This window comes from Sceloporus occidentalis, unplaced genomic scaffold, assembly GCF_023333645.1.
Source record: "Sceloporus occidentalis isolate IW3139 unplaced genomic scaffold, rSceOcc1.0.p SCAF_7, whole genome shotgun sequence".
Classification (NCBI taxonomy): Eukaryota; Metazoa; Chordata; class Lepidosauria; order Squamata; family Phrynosomatidae; genus Sceloporus; species Sceloporus occidentalis.
Window position 1 is genome coordinate 84811886 of NW_028316987.1, and position 15084 is coordinate 84826969.

The following is a 15084-nucleotide window of genomic DNA, read 5'->3' on the forward strand; positions in this document are numbered from 1 at the left end:
TTGATTGCTGAAAAACCCATGGCGTTTCAGGTTATACATATTTTGAAGCAGGTACTCAAGTAAATACAGGCTACATTGCAGTGTACAATTAGGTAGCTTCTGATTCACCTAAGCTGTGAATCATTTTACTATGCCATTGTACATAATGGTACTCGGGCATCCATGGGTTTTGGTATCCACAGGGGTCATAGAATCATAGAGTTGGAAGAGACCACAAGAGCCATCCAGTCCAACCCCCTGCCATGCAGGAAATCTAAATAAAAGCATCCCTGACAGATGGGCATCCAGCCTCTGCTTAAACACATCCAAACACCTTTGGGTCCTGGAACCAAACCTCAGCAGATATGAAGGGCCCACTGTATTTCAACACATTAATACAGGTTGAATCTCCCTTATCCAAAATGCTTGGAACCAGAAGTGTTTTGGATGTCAGATTTTTTATATATATTTTAGAATACCTGTATTGGAATATACACTGCGCTACATATACATATGCACTGCAAGGTCATCAACAGGGACCTCCTGAGGACCCCAAAGTTCCCTGTGGCTACCTCTTACAGTGCATCCAGCTACAGGAAAATAGCTGGATGCCTTCCTACTCATCCTCCCCACTCTTCAACAACATGGAAAGGCCGTCGGGGGTGGGGGCTGCACTACTTACCAGATGAATGTTCAGAGGATAGCATCAAGAGATGTAGCTACACTGAAGTAGCTACGTGATTTGCATACGCATCCCAATGTAGGATCTCAGCCATTGTATTTTTCTGCCGTAGTTGTTTGAGTTTAACACAAGATTCACCCTTGTCTCCATTTTTAAAAGGCAAACAACCCCAAAAATTGAAGTGGCTTTCTGGCTTCCTCTGTTTCCATATTATCAATTGCATTTCTGGCCCCGTTACACTTTGGGATGTGTTCTCCGGGCCAAAATGTGTCCTCTAAGAAATTGCCCACCACCGATACATATACATAAATCATCCTTCTCAAACTGTTTGCCACTAACTGTTTTCAAGGGGCCAGTGTAAGGTCATATGTACAAAACTTAGCAGACATTCTAGATGCCATGAAAGAGTGGCAAATTGTTATTATTACTGCTTTGGCTGGTTTGTTTTGCACACACCCTGCAAACGTGTTAACAGTTATACTACCCCATTTTAGATTACTTAATGGGCATGTTTATTAACAATGAAACATCAGAAATTTCCTAGCCTGGATCCAGGTTAAATTAGTTGAACTTAGTGAAGACTTATGTCCCATTAGTTCCAGTATGAACTCACAGCACCCACTGATTTTAGTGGCATCAAAGTTCAAATAGCAGCCCTTCTATCCAGATGAGTGAAGAGAATACATTCCTAAAAGTACTAGCTCATCATTTTAAAATTCTAGTGAAATAACCTCTTAGATTGGGTGAGTAGAGTATTTAAGTGTCTTGAAAACAATCTAAAAACACAGAACAGATTTTTTTCACAGCAATGTAATCTCAAATCTATTAAAACTTCAGAATTTTTTTTAAAAAAGATTATCCACACATATTAAGCATTTTTCCTTCATCAACTAAATTTCCTTGGCATAAAGATGTCCGGCTTATTTCTGATTCTGAGACTTCTACGCATTTGGTAAGCACATGTGGCTATATAGGGATCCCATATGTCAATTCATTCATTCCACTGAGCTAAAATTGGCAGAGGAATCTAAAACTACTGTAAGCAAATCCGAGACACATTGGGAGGATATGATCCCCTCAGGAACAGGAAAGAAAAAATCCAGAGCTTGGGATTGTGCACCATCTAAAGGAAACATAGTGAAACTTGCCAGCGAGGGTAAAAGTATCAAGATGGGAGATCAGTATGGGAGGTTTAACTTAGCTATTAATCTTACTGAATAAACTTGGGCCAGTCCCAGTTACTCAATCCACCTATTTCACATGGTTACTGTTAGCCCAAAAGGGAATGGCACTATACAAGGCAGTATACAAGCATAATAAATAAATAATAGAGGTTAATTACAGTCATAGTAAAGAGTGAAATTCCAACTACAGACGGTCTATTCTATGGACAGGGAAATATTAATTTACTTGTGATGACTTACTCTCAGTGGGGCACTCATTGCTCCTGCAGCAGTCTGCCCTTGGTTACAAAACAGGGACAGATGGTAGAAAATATGCAGGGGTTAAATTGAGAACCATGGAAGGATATTCTCATTATTTCCAGGGTCAGTAGAAAACAAGGTCCAAGTGCAGTTAGAATCTGTTGGTGACATGTTGTGTACCTTTTTGAAGCAGTGCCAGAGGAGGTATTCAGTTCCTCCTTTCACAAAGTGTAACAGCAGCCAGAGGGCTCTGGGGCACAGTTTCAGCTCTCTGGCAACCATTGGCTGGGGGTGCATCCCTAGACATGTTCTGACTGCCCTTGAGCATTCAGGCCATACACTGATGGCAAAAGCTGCTGCTTCTTCTACAAGTTGCAAGGGCAGCCAGAAAAGGTCTGGGTGCATCTCTATAGCCAATCTGTGACTGGGGGACAGAAGTGCACTCCAGAACCTCCTGGACACTGATAACACACCCATATCACACTCTGCTCCCAGACAATTAAACTATGCTGGTGAAGATTTCTACTCCATCACAAGCTAACTGGATCTAGCCTATGACTATTACAAGCCCAAGTAGTAGCCAATGAAATGGTGGTGGTGGTGAGGCACCAAGTTCACAAGTCACCCATAATTAACTTCAGCAGTATCGTTATGAACTACATTATTATATTTTTCTTTTGTTTTTTTTCTCCATCCCTTGTCCACGTCAGATAGGTTCAGGGAAGATTGGATCTATGTCTCTAGAGTTTGTTAGACTATAACTTCCATCCTCTCTCACCACTACGCCGCCTGGATTCCCAGTGATTGGGCAGCATATAAATAATAAATGATGATGATTATTATTACTGTTATTATTATACATGTTGGCTGGGGCTGACAGGACCTGTGGTGCTGCAACAGATAGCCAGATGTTGCCATAGACTGAACTAGGAGATCAGTGAGAAAAAGCTAGGACCAGCTCTGACTAGCTCTGCTACAGGACTATAAAGTGTCCAGGCTAACCCATACTAATTGCAATGAATGCCGCAGGAGCCTGAATCCACTTCAGTGGGAACAGAACAATAGTGACAGCATATGAAATCTCCCAGGGTCCCATATTGGAAGAAAGGTGAGATATAAATTGTCTGCATGTACTTATACATGTACTTATTGTGGATTACATCCTACTGAGTTTAGCAAGACTTATGTTCGGTATACGTAACTACGGTGCATCCGTGCTATAGGTGGGCACCCCATACGTGGTGTCCAGCTTTTGCAGAAGCCGTGCATTCACGAGAAAGTGAATGGCGTGCATGCCCACAGCGCACGCACTCTACCATATCGCGAGCATGAGCCCCATTCAATCTAATGGGACTTGAGCTTATGCATTTTTTGGCTTCCGCAGGGGGGGGGAGTCTGGAATGAAGCCCCCGCGTAAGCCAAGGGACCACTGTGCATAACAGTTACCTAGATTTACTCATCTGTAACTTTTCCATATTCTCAACTGCTATTTAATCGCTACCCCCAACCTAGTTTAGTGGGCATCAACTGCATAAGGAGAAGGAGGGCTATTTTGCTGGCGACTGATGCACAGGTGAATGACTTTTTTGTCAAATTTGGGGGGTCAGGCCAGGAAAGAATATTTAGTTAAGTGTCCGTCAATAAGAATGCTGGTCTATGTCTCAGCAGATGATCATGTTTGTACAATGGCTTGGGTCCAGACTATTTGAGAAACCTGCCCATATGAACCTGCAAGAGCTCTAAGATCTGCACGAGAAGGCTTTCTCTCAGTCCCATCAAGACCACAGGCTTGCATGGTGAGGACACGAAGGAGAGCCTTCTCTGTGGCTACTCCCATCCTGTGAAATGCCCTTCCTCGGGAGGCTAGACTGGCCCCCTCCTGATGGCCTTTCGCTGCCATGTAAAACATTTTTATGCCAGCAGGCGCTCTATACATAATGCACAGCAGGGTGGTTTTATGGAGCAGGCGGGGTTTTAATCTGTTTTAACTCATGTATATTTTATGTGATTTTATCTTATATTTTATATTATGAATATTTTTATGTGATTTTATATATAGACATTTTAATTGTTTGAATTTTATAACAATTTTAAAGGTTTTATCTATGAGCCACCTTGGGACCCTCCAGGAAGAAAGGCGGGAAATACAATAAAATAAATAATAATAAATAATATGTTAACAGTGCTCATGAAGTCAATGTTAGTGTGCAAGAGTACACAAAAGAGATAACTGTTGCTGCCTTTTCAAATACATTTATTAACCAATGTTAACACATTTAATGACTCTATATATTGCTAGTCAGAGCAGCTTACAAAATGCCAGAATGCATCATAGAACTGGACAGCCACAATGAGTAAATTACAATGTGCATAGTGGCCAAGCTCAACACTTTAATATAGCTTTATGATTTGCAGGAAAAATATTTTTAAAATCAGGATTCCTAAAACAATGATATTTCCCCTAAAACTTATACAAAACCAGGCCACAATTTTTTTGTTATCCTTTTGTCAATTTTTACAAAAAACACACAGTTTTCACACTGTAGTAACTTGAAAATGTGCAACCGTGTCAACAGAGACAAAAAAAAAAAAGGTCAAAGGAACACGAATCTTACTTTCATGCAGCTATCAGTTAAATATTAGATATCTTGGAATGATTTTACAATTAAAAAAAGTGTTTTCACAAAAACTTGCTTTTATAGGGTTGGACCGAAGGTTTTGTTGTGTTTTTTTTTTAAACTGTAAAAACAATATTATTTTGTTGTATTTGCAGTAGTGGTGATAGCTTCCTTCACAGCATAGCAAAGAAAGTTACTCAATTCTCTTAAGATATCAGGTCATTAAGTAATGTTAGTAGATACTCTCACTAATCTAACATCCTTTTCTGGGTACAAAAGCTTGTGTAATGCTTGTATAGAGTTACCCTATTGGTAATACTTGCCCCATACATGTCAGTGGAGGAAACAAATTCACACGTACTTTTAGTTGCCTGTGTAAATATATTTTTCCCACCAAAATGAGCAGGCAATGTGTACTTGTATGAGATCTATGTGCATATTCATGTGTGCAAAGATTTCTTCATTGGGAACGATGTTACCATCTTTCTACTGTGTCCATTTTAAATTCAGACTATGAGGTCTGAATTCTGGAACATCACTTTCAAAACTATCTGGTAGCATCTATTTCATTCTGTAGTATGTTTATCATTTGGGTTGTACTGACAGATCACAAAAGGCTTGATATGAGCTTAATCTTCATACTGACCCTGATAAAATCCAGAGGAAACAGAAAATAAAGAAAGCATTCTCTCTCAGTTCTTCTGTTTCCATTATTTCATTGTGTCTTCGCTTTCAATAAATATCCAAGATCTAAATAAATATTTACAAATTATGCTTCTAACTCAAAAAAATTTGCTAGGTGATTACTGGGCATTGATTGAGTCTAAGACCACTTTTTTTGAAAGAACCCTAAAATGATGAGAAGCTTTAAAAGAAGAAAGTTGGTTAAATAACCTTTACACCTATTATTAAAAAATTGTCTCTGAACATGGATGCAATTTATATATATATACCTATACATAAAATAAACAAAAGAAGGAGGGAAATCAGTTTTCAACTATCGATCCATTCCTATGGGAACGCTTCTTTATCCAGACATTCTGCAAAAGACAGACTTTTTACAAATCACAGCATCTTTAATACAGGAAAATTAACATGCATTATTCTTCATTCTAAGTATAGAGATGGCAATAACCAATATTACAGACATAACTGCTTTTGTGAAACTTAAGTGCTCTGCCCTATCCCCCAAATTAATTTATCACTGAATAAGCAATGTAGATTAAAGATCAATTAAATGACATTTCATATAGTGGGGATTTTGTGGTTGCTACAGGGGGGAGTTTTAAGTGTCTTTTCCTCTTACGTTTTATCCTCACTGCTCCATATATATGACTAAATGCAAATCTGGGTTGTTGGTGTTGTTTTTGGCTTTCTTTTTATAAGCATTCACTTTAGAAGGTTGAAATGTGCAAAAATTTAAATTTAAAATTTAAATATTTTTTTCTTAAGATCTGGCTCAGCAAAAGGCTACCCAGTCCCCTGTGATTCTTAAGCAATAAGATCAAAGCTAACATCTTTGTTATAAAAGCTATATATGGGGGGGGGGGGGGGGGAGTGTGGAACAAATACAATTGGGGGGGAAATGAAGAAAAAAATATGCAGGACTAGTACCTGCTGTGTCAACCCTGTTCCCAAAATTCAATAGTATACCCAGTGGTACAAACCAATAGATAATGCCTTTTAAGAGTAAATTAAGCTGAACAAAACCAGCTCTTACAATTAACAGGTAAGTTTTATGTCCAGGTAGTATGTTTTTCTTTTTCTTCTCTGAACAGTTTTAAACTTCTGATACTCAGATCTTAAAATGTTCCTGTTATTATAGTTCTCTGTCTCTACGAAACCTAAAAACGTTGCTTTCATATATTTTTTTAAATTTGCTGAAAACAATACAAATTTCCCAGGTTAAAACTGACCAAAATGTAATGTGCTCCAACTGAGATTCAAACTGCCTTACTGACAAAAAAAATGGGGGGGGGGGAGGGGAGGGAGGCAGACAATTTGAGAGGAGCATTAAAACACAAGACAGAAATTTAACTGTGCAAAAAGTTCTTTACAAAAAAGTGTTTTAAAGGCTGGTGCAAAAAAAGAAAAGGAAAAGGGGGAGGGGAAGATACAAAGAACAAACTCTAAATAATTCTGACCCCTTGGAAACAAAACATTAGAAACAAATGAACAAAATGCTCAAAACCTGCTGCGTCTGAGGATCACACAGTCAGGGCAGCCCCTTCGAAGGGCAAGGGATCTTTCATCTTTTTCGGCGGCAGGTGCGCTTGTGCTCAGCATGCCAGTGTTCCTGCTGACACTTGATGGAGCAATACGAAGTGTTCCAGCAGCAGTGATACATGGCCTCCTCTTCACAGTTGTAGCACTGGGACATGAAAGGAAAAAAAACAGTATGACATTCTAATCGCACACACCTTGTCTGCTCTTCTATTGCTTATTATTGCTCTTATGGCTTTCTTCTTCTTGCCCCAGATTCTGCTTCATGCTGCAGGTCTTGAAACAATACCATCCGCTCCATCTCGTGATAATCAGTCAAGATATAGCTTTGTTGTTGCTTTTGAGTACCTTCAAGTCATTTCTGACATATGGTGACCTAAGGCCATGGGGTTTTCCTGGTAAGAATTGATCAGAGGAGGTTTGCCTTTGAATTCCCTTGAGGCTGAAAGTATGTGACTTGCCCAAAGTCACCCAGTGGGTTTCATGGCCCAGCTGGGAATCAAACGCTGGTCTCCAGAGTTATAGTCCAGCACTCATACCACTACATCATGTTGTCTCTCACAACTTTACAACACATCATTTGAGGACTTGAGCTACTGTATATGTATAAATTGGTACCTTCAAGAACAGAACTCTCTTTAGGGAGGGCATCAGATTTGGATTTAGGGTCTGATCAGTAGTGACTCACTCACACATGTCAGTCTGTAGGTGAAAGACAAGCATGTGTGTGACTATGGAGATTATCAAATAGGGGATGGGAGTGAAGCTTGTCCTTATCCTGTCTGTGACAGCGATTGCGTCACAGACATTCACACATTCATGCTGATCTTGTCATTAAACTGTCAGTGAAATGGAATTGCATTAACACGTTCTTCCAGTAATACATAATGAAGGGCAAGGACGGGACAATTCCACTTCAATGATGGGACAATGACAGGTAAGAACGATGTCACATGAAAGTCACGCGATTGTGGTTAATCACAGTTTAATGATAGGGCATTGACATGATAAGTGCAATGTCATATGACAATCTTTTTGTGATCGCACTATAAATACAGGGAAAGGACATCCCATCCCCCATCTGATAATCTCCTTAGACAATGTCCATTCACAGGTTGAGGTCAAACCTGTTCCACCCTAATCTGACACAGAAAAGCCTTAGGGGGTACAAGGTTCTGCTATTTAAATATTTTTACTTTGCCTTTCTCTTGATTCACTATCCCTACACACACCAAATGGCAGGCAGCATCAAGATTAAACTTTAGAAACAGGAGTTAAGCAAAGGAACAAATGCAGCAAAAGAAGCCATGCAGCATAAAAGCAAAAGAAGCAAAGAGCAAATCATTGGTTGTTGGTTGATGTGCTGTAACTGGGCAACTTTTTTCGAGTAAAACCACCAATTGTGAATTTTGTGCACAATAAGTCCCAAACTGTGAATAATATGGTAAGTTCAGGATTCTTCTCATCAGTCTTCTGGACCATTTTTCAAATATTGTGAAATATTCTATCTGTATTATATCAAGGATAGTCATCACATACAAGGTTAGTGATCTGTAACAAGCCCGACTTACCCACTGCTTCTTCTTGGTCTGGGAAATCAGTTGTTTGTGCTGGCTGGCTAGCTTTTTCACTTCTTCTAAAAATTCTTCTTTACACTTCTCCTTTACCTGCTTTGTCTTTCTGTCACACTCAGTCTGCATATTTGCAACAGCTTTGTTTACGGCCTGTCTTTTTTCCTCCTCCATTTCTGTACGCAGCTGGGATAAAATAAGCAGCTGAATGAGCATAATGTTTTCATTGTCTTCTTCTCAAAATCACAATACAGAATATATTTTTAGAAGTAACAGCCACTTTATCAGTTGATGTCAATTATGGAACTGACCCATACCATTCCCTTAACTCAGGACGCACCCATCTAGATTGAAATGAAGCCTCCAGCTCTCACCTTGCACCTAGGCTTCCATCTGGAGTAACAGGCACTGGTCATGTGGCTCACCATGTGGCTTATAGAGATCAGTCTGAACTAAAACTCAGAAATTTCCTCAGTCTGTGCTGACACTGTGATAAAGGTACAGTTCAGCTGTACTTCAAATGTACAACCGATCTGTGAAAATTGGAAGGCAGGTGGACATACTACTATACTTTCAGCATTCTGAATGTATCTGCCACTGCGTGCATTGCTCCAGATTAAAATAATTCTAGGTTATGCGTTAGTAGCTGCCCAATAGAATTCTGACCACCACCACCATCATCAATATTATAGCTATACATTCACAGCAATTCAGGAAATTATTTTAGCAGGCATTGAAGTCAGGACATGGTTTCTTATATATTTTGGGGTGGGGGAATGAAGATTTGTCTAAGGTCACATAGCTAAAGCAATATTTAAACCAGAGGTCCTTCTAGCTCAAAGGTTCACCTTGTATGCCAAATCTCTCTAAATGTGGTATTCTTTTCTGTGTCCCCCTCTATAAAGATCAGGCCAACAGGACTCAAGACCCTTGCAGCAGACCTGCAAGTTTCCTGCCAAGTGTTCCAGAGGTGGTCACTTGTATGCGGAACAGTGACCATCTTCTGAAGTGGGGAGAAAAATGATGGTGGTGTAAAATTCAGTGAGTTAGCTCCACTAAGACTTCAAGCCTTTGTGGCCAAACCATTGTTCATAATCAATTACCTTCTCAATAGCTTCTCGCATAACCCTTTCAGTCTCCCGCTTATGATCAGCCTTGATTCTTTCTTTGAAATCACTGAAGATTTTGGTGTATTTGTCGTGGCACATATTTTGACATACTCCATCATTATTGGTCTGGGTGCTCCGATGCAGCATTTTTGGAGAACAGGCACTTAACTTCTTGGTCTGTGTTGAGACTGAAACCTTTTCAATAGGCTGAGGCATTGCGGGGATTTCCTGGCTTGAACTCACAGCTTCGGTTTCAGGCTCTGGTTCCTAAAAATAACCAACAAAATTATTGATCATTATGGGCAGTTAAGATAGCCCCAGTCACCTAAGCTTGAGGGATAATGGAATACATTAAAACCATATATAAATTAGGTACAGATATACCCTTGGACTGTCACTTTAAATTAGAATAGCTGAAATACTATTGGTGAATCCCAAACAGAGAAGACACATTTAATCAATTGTTAAATGGTAACACTGTAGGAAAATTCCATTGATTCAATAGGTCTATTTTATTTAGGACTAGCAAGAGAATTCATGCCAATACCACAATCTATTATTATAGTAATGAAAGATCATCATGGAAGACTATGCTTTGCAGAGTATGCTTTGATTGAGAGTTCCTGCATGGCAGGGGGTTGGACTGGATGGTCCTTGTGGTCTCTTCCAATTCTATGATTCTATGAGTCTATGCCAGTGGTGTTCAACTGCTGGATAGGATGGGAAGAAAGCCATTGGCTGGAATCCTTTGGGGTAGTTCCAATAAGAGCAGTCACTCTGTTCCAATAAGAACAGAGTCACTCAATCAACAGTTGAACTGTGAATGAACCTGCAGGTAAATTCCATTGATTTAATATGTTTTCTCTAGTCAGAAGTAACAATAGGATTTGAGCCTTTGTATAGAAAAATGCATTAGGTTTCTCAGATATATTGTGCAGTAATAATAAGGACCATCATCATCATCATCCTGCAGAATGGAAAGCTAGGTATCTTTCACTTTGATTGATCGGAATTAATAAACTGCTTGAGGGTTTAGTCAAATGTAGTAATTAGCAGATAATTTATAAATGCATATTACTGTACAACTCATTACATACAAAAACATTTCCAACTTGTTAAAAATGTTTAGGAGATAAGGAATAAGCTTCTATAGTCTTACTTCTCACTCCCCAATTCCACAACTAATTTCATTTTCGGGTTAAGATGGGAACCCTGGTTGGACATGGTACAAATATAATGCTGAACCACAATTAAGGCAAAAAAGGGAAGCAAGGAGAGTCACACAAGAGAAGTAAGGAGGAAGTGCATGAGTCCATGGCTATCTTAACAACAGTTTAAAATTACAGTCTGCCCTTCCTTTACCTGGGGGATCCGTTTCGGACCTCCCCACATAATGGGAATTTCGCGTATGCTCAAGCCCCATTTAAATGAATGGGGCTTGTGCAGGCACACACACCATTATCCTTTCCGGGGCATGTTCACCCTTCTTCCGGAGTGGCTTTCAGCATATGCTGAAAGCTGTGGGTTTATAGCTAGAATTATATGCACACCTGCCCACAGAATGGATTTTCCCCCTTTCTGGTATCTAAGGCCCAGTACAGACTGCCACTTTGTGGCAGCCTGGGGAGAAATTAGGGCTTGGGAGAGCAGAGTGTCCGCACACTCCACACTCTCCCAACACCATTTTGGGCGCACACATACCGATGACGTGCCTTGTGCACACGTACAAATGGGGCGGTGCACAAGGACGTCACCGTACTGCTTCAGGGTGCTAAAGGCGCCTTGGCAGCGGCATGGAAAGGAGCTGTGTTTCGCAGCTCCTTTTTGGAGCGGATTGTTGCCGCACCCGTGCGATTGTCGAGGCAACGATCCGGGGCAGAAAGAGGCAGCGTCTTGCTGTCCCTTCCTGCCCATCTGTACCGGAGTTAAGTAACAGACAAAACATTAGTTCCTTTTTACAGTCGGTCCCTAATGAAATGTTAACAAGTTTATCTACATAGGATGTTTAATTTACATAGAGGTGATTTAAAAATATTTTTAAAAATTCAAATTGAAGATGGTAGTCAATACACAAGACAAAGTAAGATTTTCCTATAATGTTGCTCAGCTGTTAATGCCAACAAATTCAAATGCACTCTTGTAGAAATGGCCATCACTTCTCCAACATTCACATACTCAGTAATAACAAAACATGAAGTGAAGTGAATGATATGAAAAAATGGATGCCAGTTGTGATTTATTTCTGCCTTATCAAGTGCATATATCAAATATAATGCTGTTCCTTACTTCCTTTTTGGGTTCCACACTTTGATTACGTCTTCCTTTCTTTGCTCTTGGTTCCTGAGTAACCTTTAGCTATGGATATTGGTGAAGAAATAATATAGCATTAATCCAAATGCCATAAAATACTAGTCCAGAATTGCCAATAGGTGATGCCTATTTAGTTTCCCCCCCCAAAAAAGTGAATAAATGTTAAACAGATTATTTTAAAAATTCAACTAAAAATGCAAATTTCTTTCCAAATACAAAATGGTATAGAATATACTAAATACAATGCCTGACTTCTAAGGCCCTGAGAAGGACAAAATGCTAGCCCAATAAACGTATATGAGCTTTAGGAATGTTAACAGATCTCAGTATGACACCATCTTACCTATTAAAGAACCATACGAGTTGTTAGAGCACCTGCAAAAACCCATGTCTATGCAAACTTCCTCTATCATACTCTCTTGGAAAGAGTAGAAACTACTGACATTTTAAAGACTTACACTCATTCACAGCACCAAGAGTTCAAAAGATCTAAACCACAGAAGACATCTGAATCCCATAAGAGAAAGATTACAAACTAAGAAGTTGGAATAAGAGATTTAAAACCAAAACCAAAAGAGAATGTTCCAAGCAACATTTATTTGCCTTTAAAGCAGTATTAACAATGTAGGGTATGTATAATTATCCATAATCCTGAATACAACATTGAGAATGCTGTGACATTCTTGGTCAAACTCACTCTACAGATGTGATATAAACATGACCATTCCCTGATTTTTTTTTATCTAAAGACTAGATCACACAAAAAACTGGTTCTTATTTCCTCCATGTGTCCAGCATACTCTGGATCTAATGTAAGGCCACATCGGGAAACTTGAATTTACTCTTGCTTTTTACACAGGATTGCTGCTGCTATTTCCATGACTGCAGCAACTTTAAAAATCTGGTCACAATTACTGCAATGGAACAGAGCTTGGAAGTAATGCACTACAAATAATAAATAAAATATTACTTTGAGAGAGGATCATGAAGACCTTCTCCATATTTCAGCATTAACACTAACACATTAATTTGATGGGTGGGCAGGACAGTGTGTGGGTAGATATGTACTACTAAAATGCTGCTTTTAAAATGGTCACTGGGTTGGCATTACCCCCTACTTTTAAAGGCTTATTTTTAATGAAAAAAAATCTAAAAGTAATGTGTCTTTAACATATTGCTTGTAAAATAATGAGGAACGTTAGCACAGAGTATTATAAAATTTAAAACAACATTCCAAGGCTCTAAAATAGACACAACTGTCCTTATATAAACAGCAAATTCACATACACTTTAAAAAAATACAATCTGTTGATGGAGAAGCAAGTCTGAACACCATTATTCATCAGCAGTGCAATATATTCACTGCAGTATTAGCATGTAAGTAGAGAATCTGGCAACATGTCATGACAAATAGATGAGGATAGCTTTCTATATGAAAAAAAGTTTCTAGTCCTTGGTGAAATTCCAGAAAAAAGCAGTGGAATGAGGCAGGAGCAAAAGAAAGGGGTGAAATGATACAGGAGCTGAAACGGCCAGAACAACTGTTCTTTTTTCTTTCCTTTACAATGGGATGATGGTGATAGTCTTTCAGTAGTATCTGGAAGACACGGGCATAACAGTGCAGTTCCTGGAACAGGTGTATGGGTGAAAAATAGCCTCCGTTCCTTCCACAATTGTCCAGCCCTGCTTTAGATGTACTATTTTGAAACTTGTGGCCTCAATCTCTCTACGTGTTTTTCTTTCCATTTCTTGCTCAGACTGTTCAAATTCTTTGAAAATTAGGATCTCAGAAACAGTATGACATACCAAAAAACTAGCAAAGACTTGCCAAATTTTAAATTTATCTTTGTATATTCTGACTACAAAGTATGCACAAAATCTCTTGCAGAATTTGTCTATTTACTCCAAATGGAAATAAATACAGTTGGCCCTCCACATTTGCAGCTTTGACTTTTGCGGCTTTGATTATCTGCAGTTTTGATTAATATATTCACTGTAGTGTGGAGAGATCTGGTAGTACCTTTGAGACTAACTGAAAGAAAGAATAACTTTCTTTCTGTTAGTCTCAAAGGTGCTACAAGATCTCTCTACATACTGATTCTACAGACTAACATGGCTACATTTTGATAGTCTTTCTAGGAATCTCTAGGTCCTCTAGCTCAACTCTGCCAGAAGTTGACCATAGAATTGTGCTGGAGAACCTGGACATTCCTAGAGAAAACACTTCTCTAGGCATTTGTAGGCCCTCCAGCATGATTCAATGTTCAACCTATGGCAAGTGTTGACCACAAAGTTGCACTGGAGGACCTGGAGATTCAAAGAGAGGTGTTCTCTCAGGTAAAAAGAATAGTTTTTTTTTTATTTGAGGTTTTTCCACATTCATGGGGAGCCTTCTCCCCTAACCCCAGAAAATGTGGAGGGACCACTGTACAGCTCTGACAGTAAGAAGGTAGAACTAATTACAAGCTTGGGTATCTGTAAGACCATTGCAAGTCAGCCTTACCAGAAAGCCTGACTATCTAGGAGAATTTACCTGATCATTGCTAGTGGAAGAGATGCTGGACTCTGCTTCTTCCTCTCCTTTATCCTCATTCTTTGATTTCCAGAATCTGCCATCCCGAAGGAAACGCTGGTGCAATTCTAGCTCATCACACGCTTTTTTCCAACCCATGCTGCGTTTTACATGCAGTCTGTGTATATTAACTGTGATATCTTGAATGTTTTCTGAAGGAATCCAGGCCCTGTACCATATAAATTAAAGGACTTGCAATTAAAATGTAAGTGGGTGTTACGTATACCTAGATATTGTAATAGCTAGACCTGTTTTATTTATAAACATAGCAAAAGATGCTTTTCTGCATTCCCACATGTGCACAGTTTTGATATCCTCTCAGCTTTGGTCCTTGCAGCCTTGCAACATTCTCAAGCAGTGCGTGTAACTGATTCAAGTGTTCAGGTGGGAGCAATTCTGTCCCCTCCTCTGAATAACTGTAGTAGTATTGGGAGCTGTTTCCTTGTTCTACCATACCTTGTCATATGCCAAGCTAAAGAAAAAGTAATTGCCCAGCCCACAAGGTTGAACTGGTCAGAAAGCCACGTGCGATCGCAATGCAGGGATCTGGCAGGAGAGACCACAGTTGAGTAATACACAACATGCTTCCCATGTAA

The 15084-nt window shown here is 39.4% G+C and overlaps 1 protein-coding gene across 12 annotated transcripts in view; it reads right to left on the reverse strand.

Annotated features, from left to right (window-relative positions):
- Positions 1 to 4322: 4322 nt before the first annotated feature.
- ZMYND11 (zinc finger MYND-type containing 11) overlaps positions 4323 to 15084 on the reverse strand; it is a 108113-nt gene continuing 97351 nt past the window's right edge. For 10 of the 12 annotated variants that reach the window (XM_089533541.1, XM_089533534.1, XM_089533537.1 and 7 more), the window contains 5 exons: positions 14450 to 14657; positions 11893 to 11961; positions 9601 to 9873; positions 8498 to 8683; positions 4323 to 7074 (listed from right to left, as the gene is read on the reverse strand). In XM_089533541.1, coding sequence (XP_089389667.1) covers positions 6952 to 7074; positions 8498 to 8683; positions 9601 to 9873; positions 11893 to 11961; positions 14450 to 14657 — 859 coding nt within the window. In that variant the 3' untranslated portion in view covers positions 4323 to 6951. The remainder of the gene's footprint in view (positions 7075 to 8497; positions 8684 to 9600; positions 9874 to 11892; positions 11962 to 14449; positions 14658 to 15084) is intronic. The other 2 variants (XM_089533538.1, XM_089533540.1) reach the window with 2 other exon arrangements.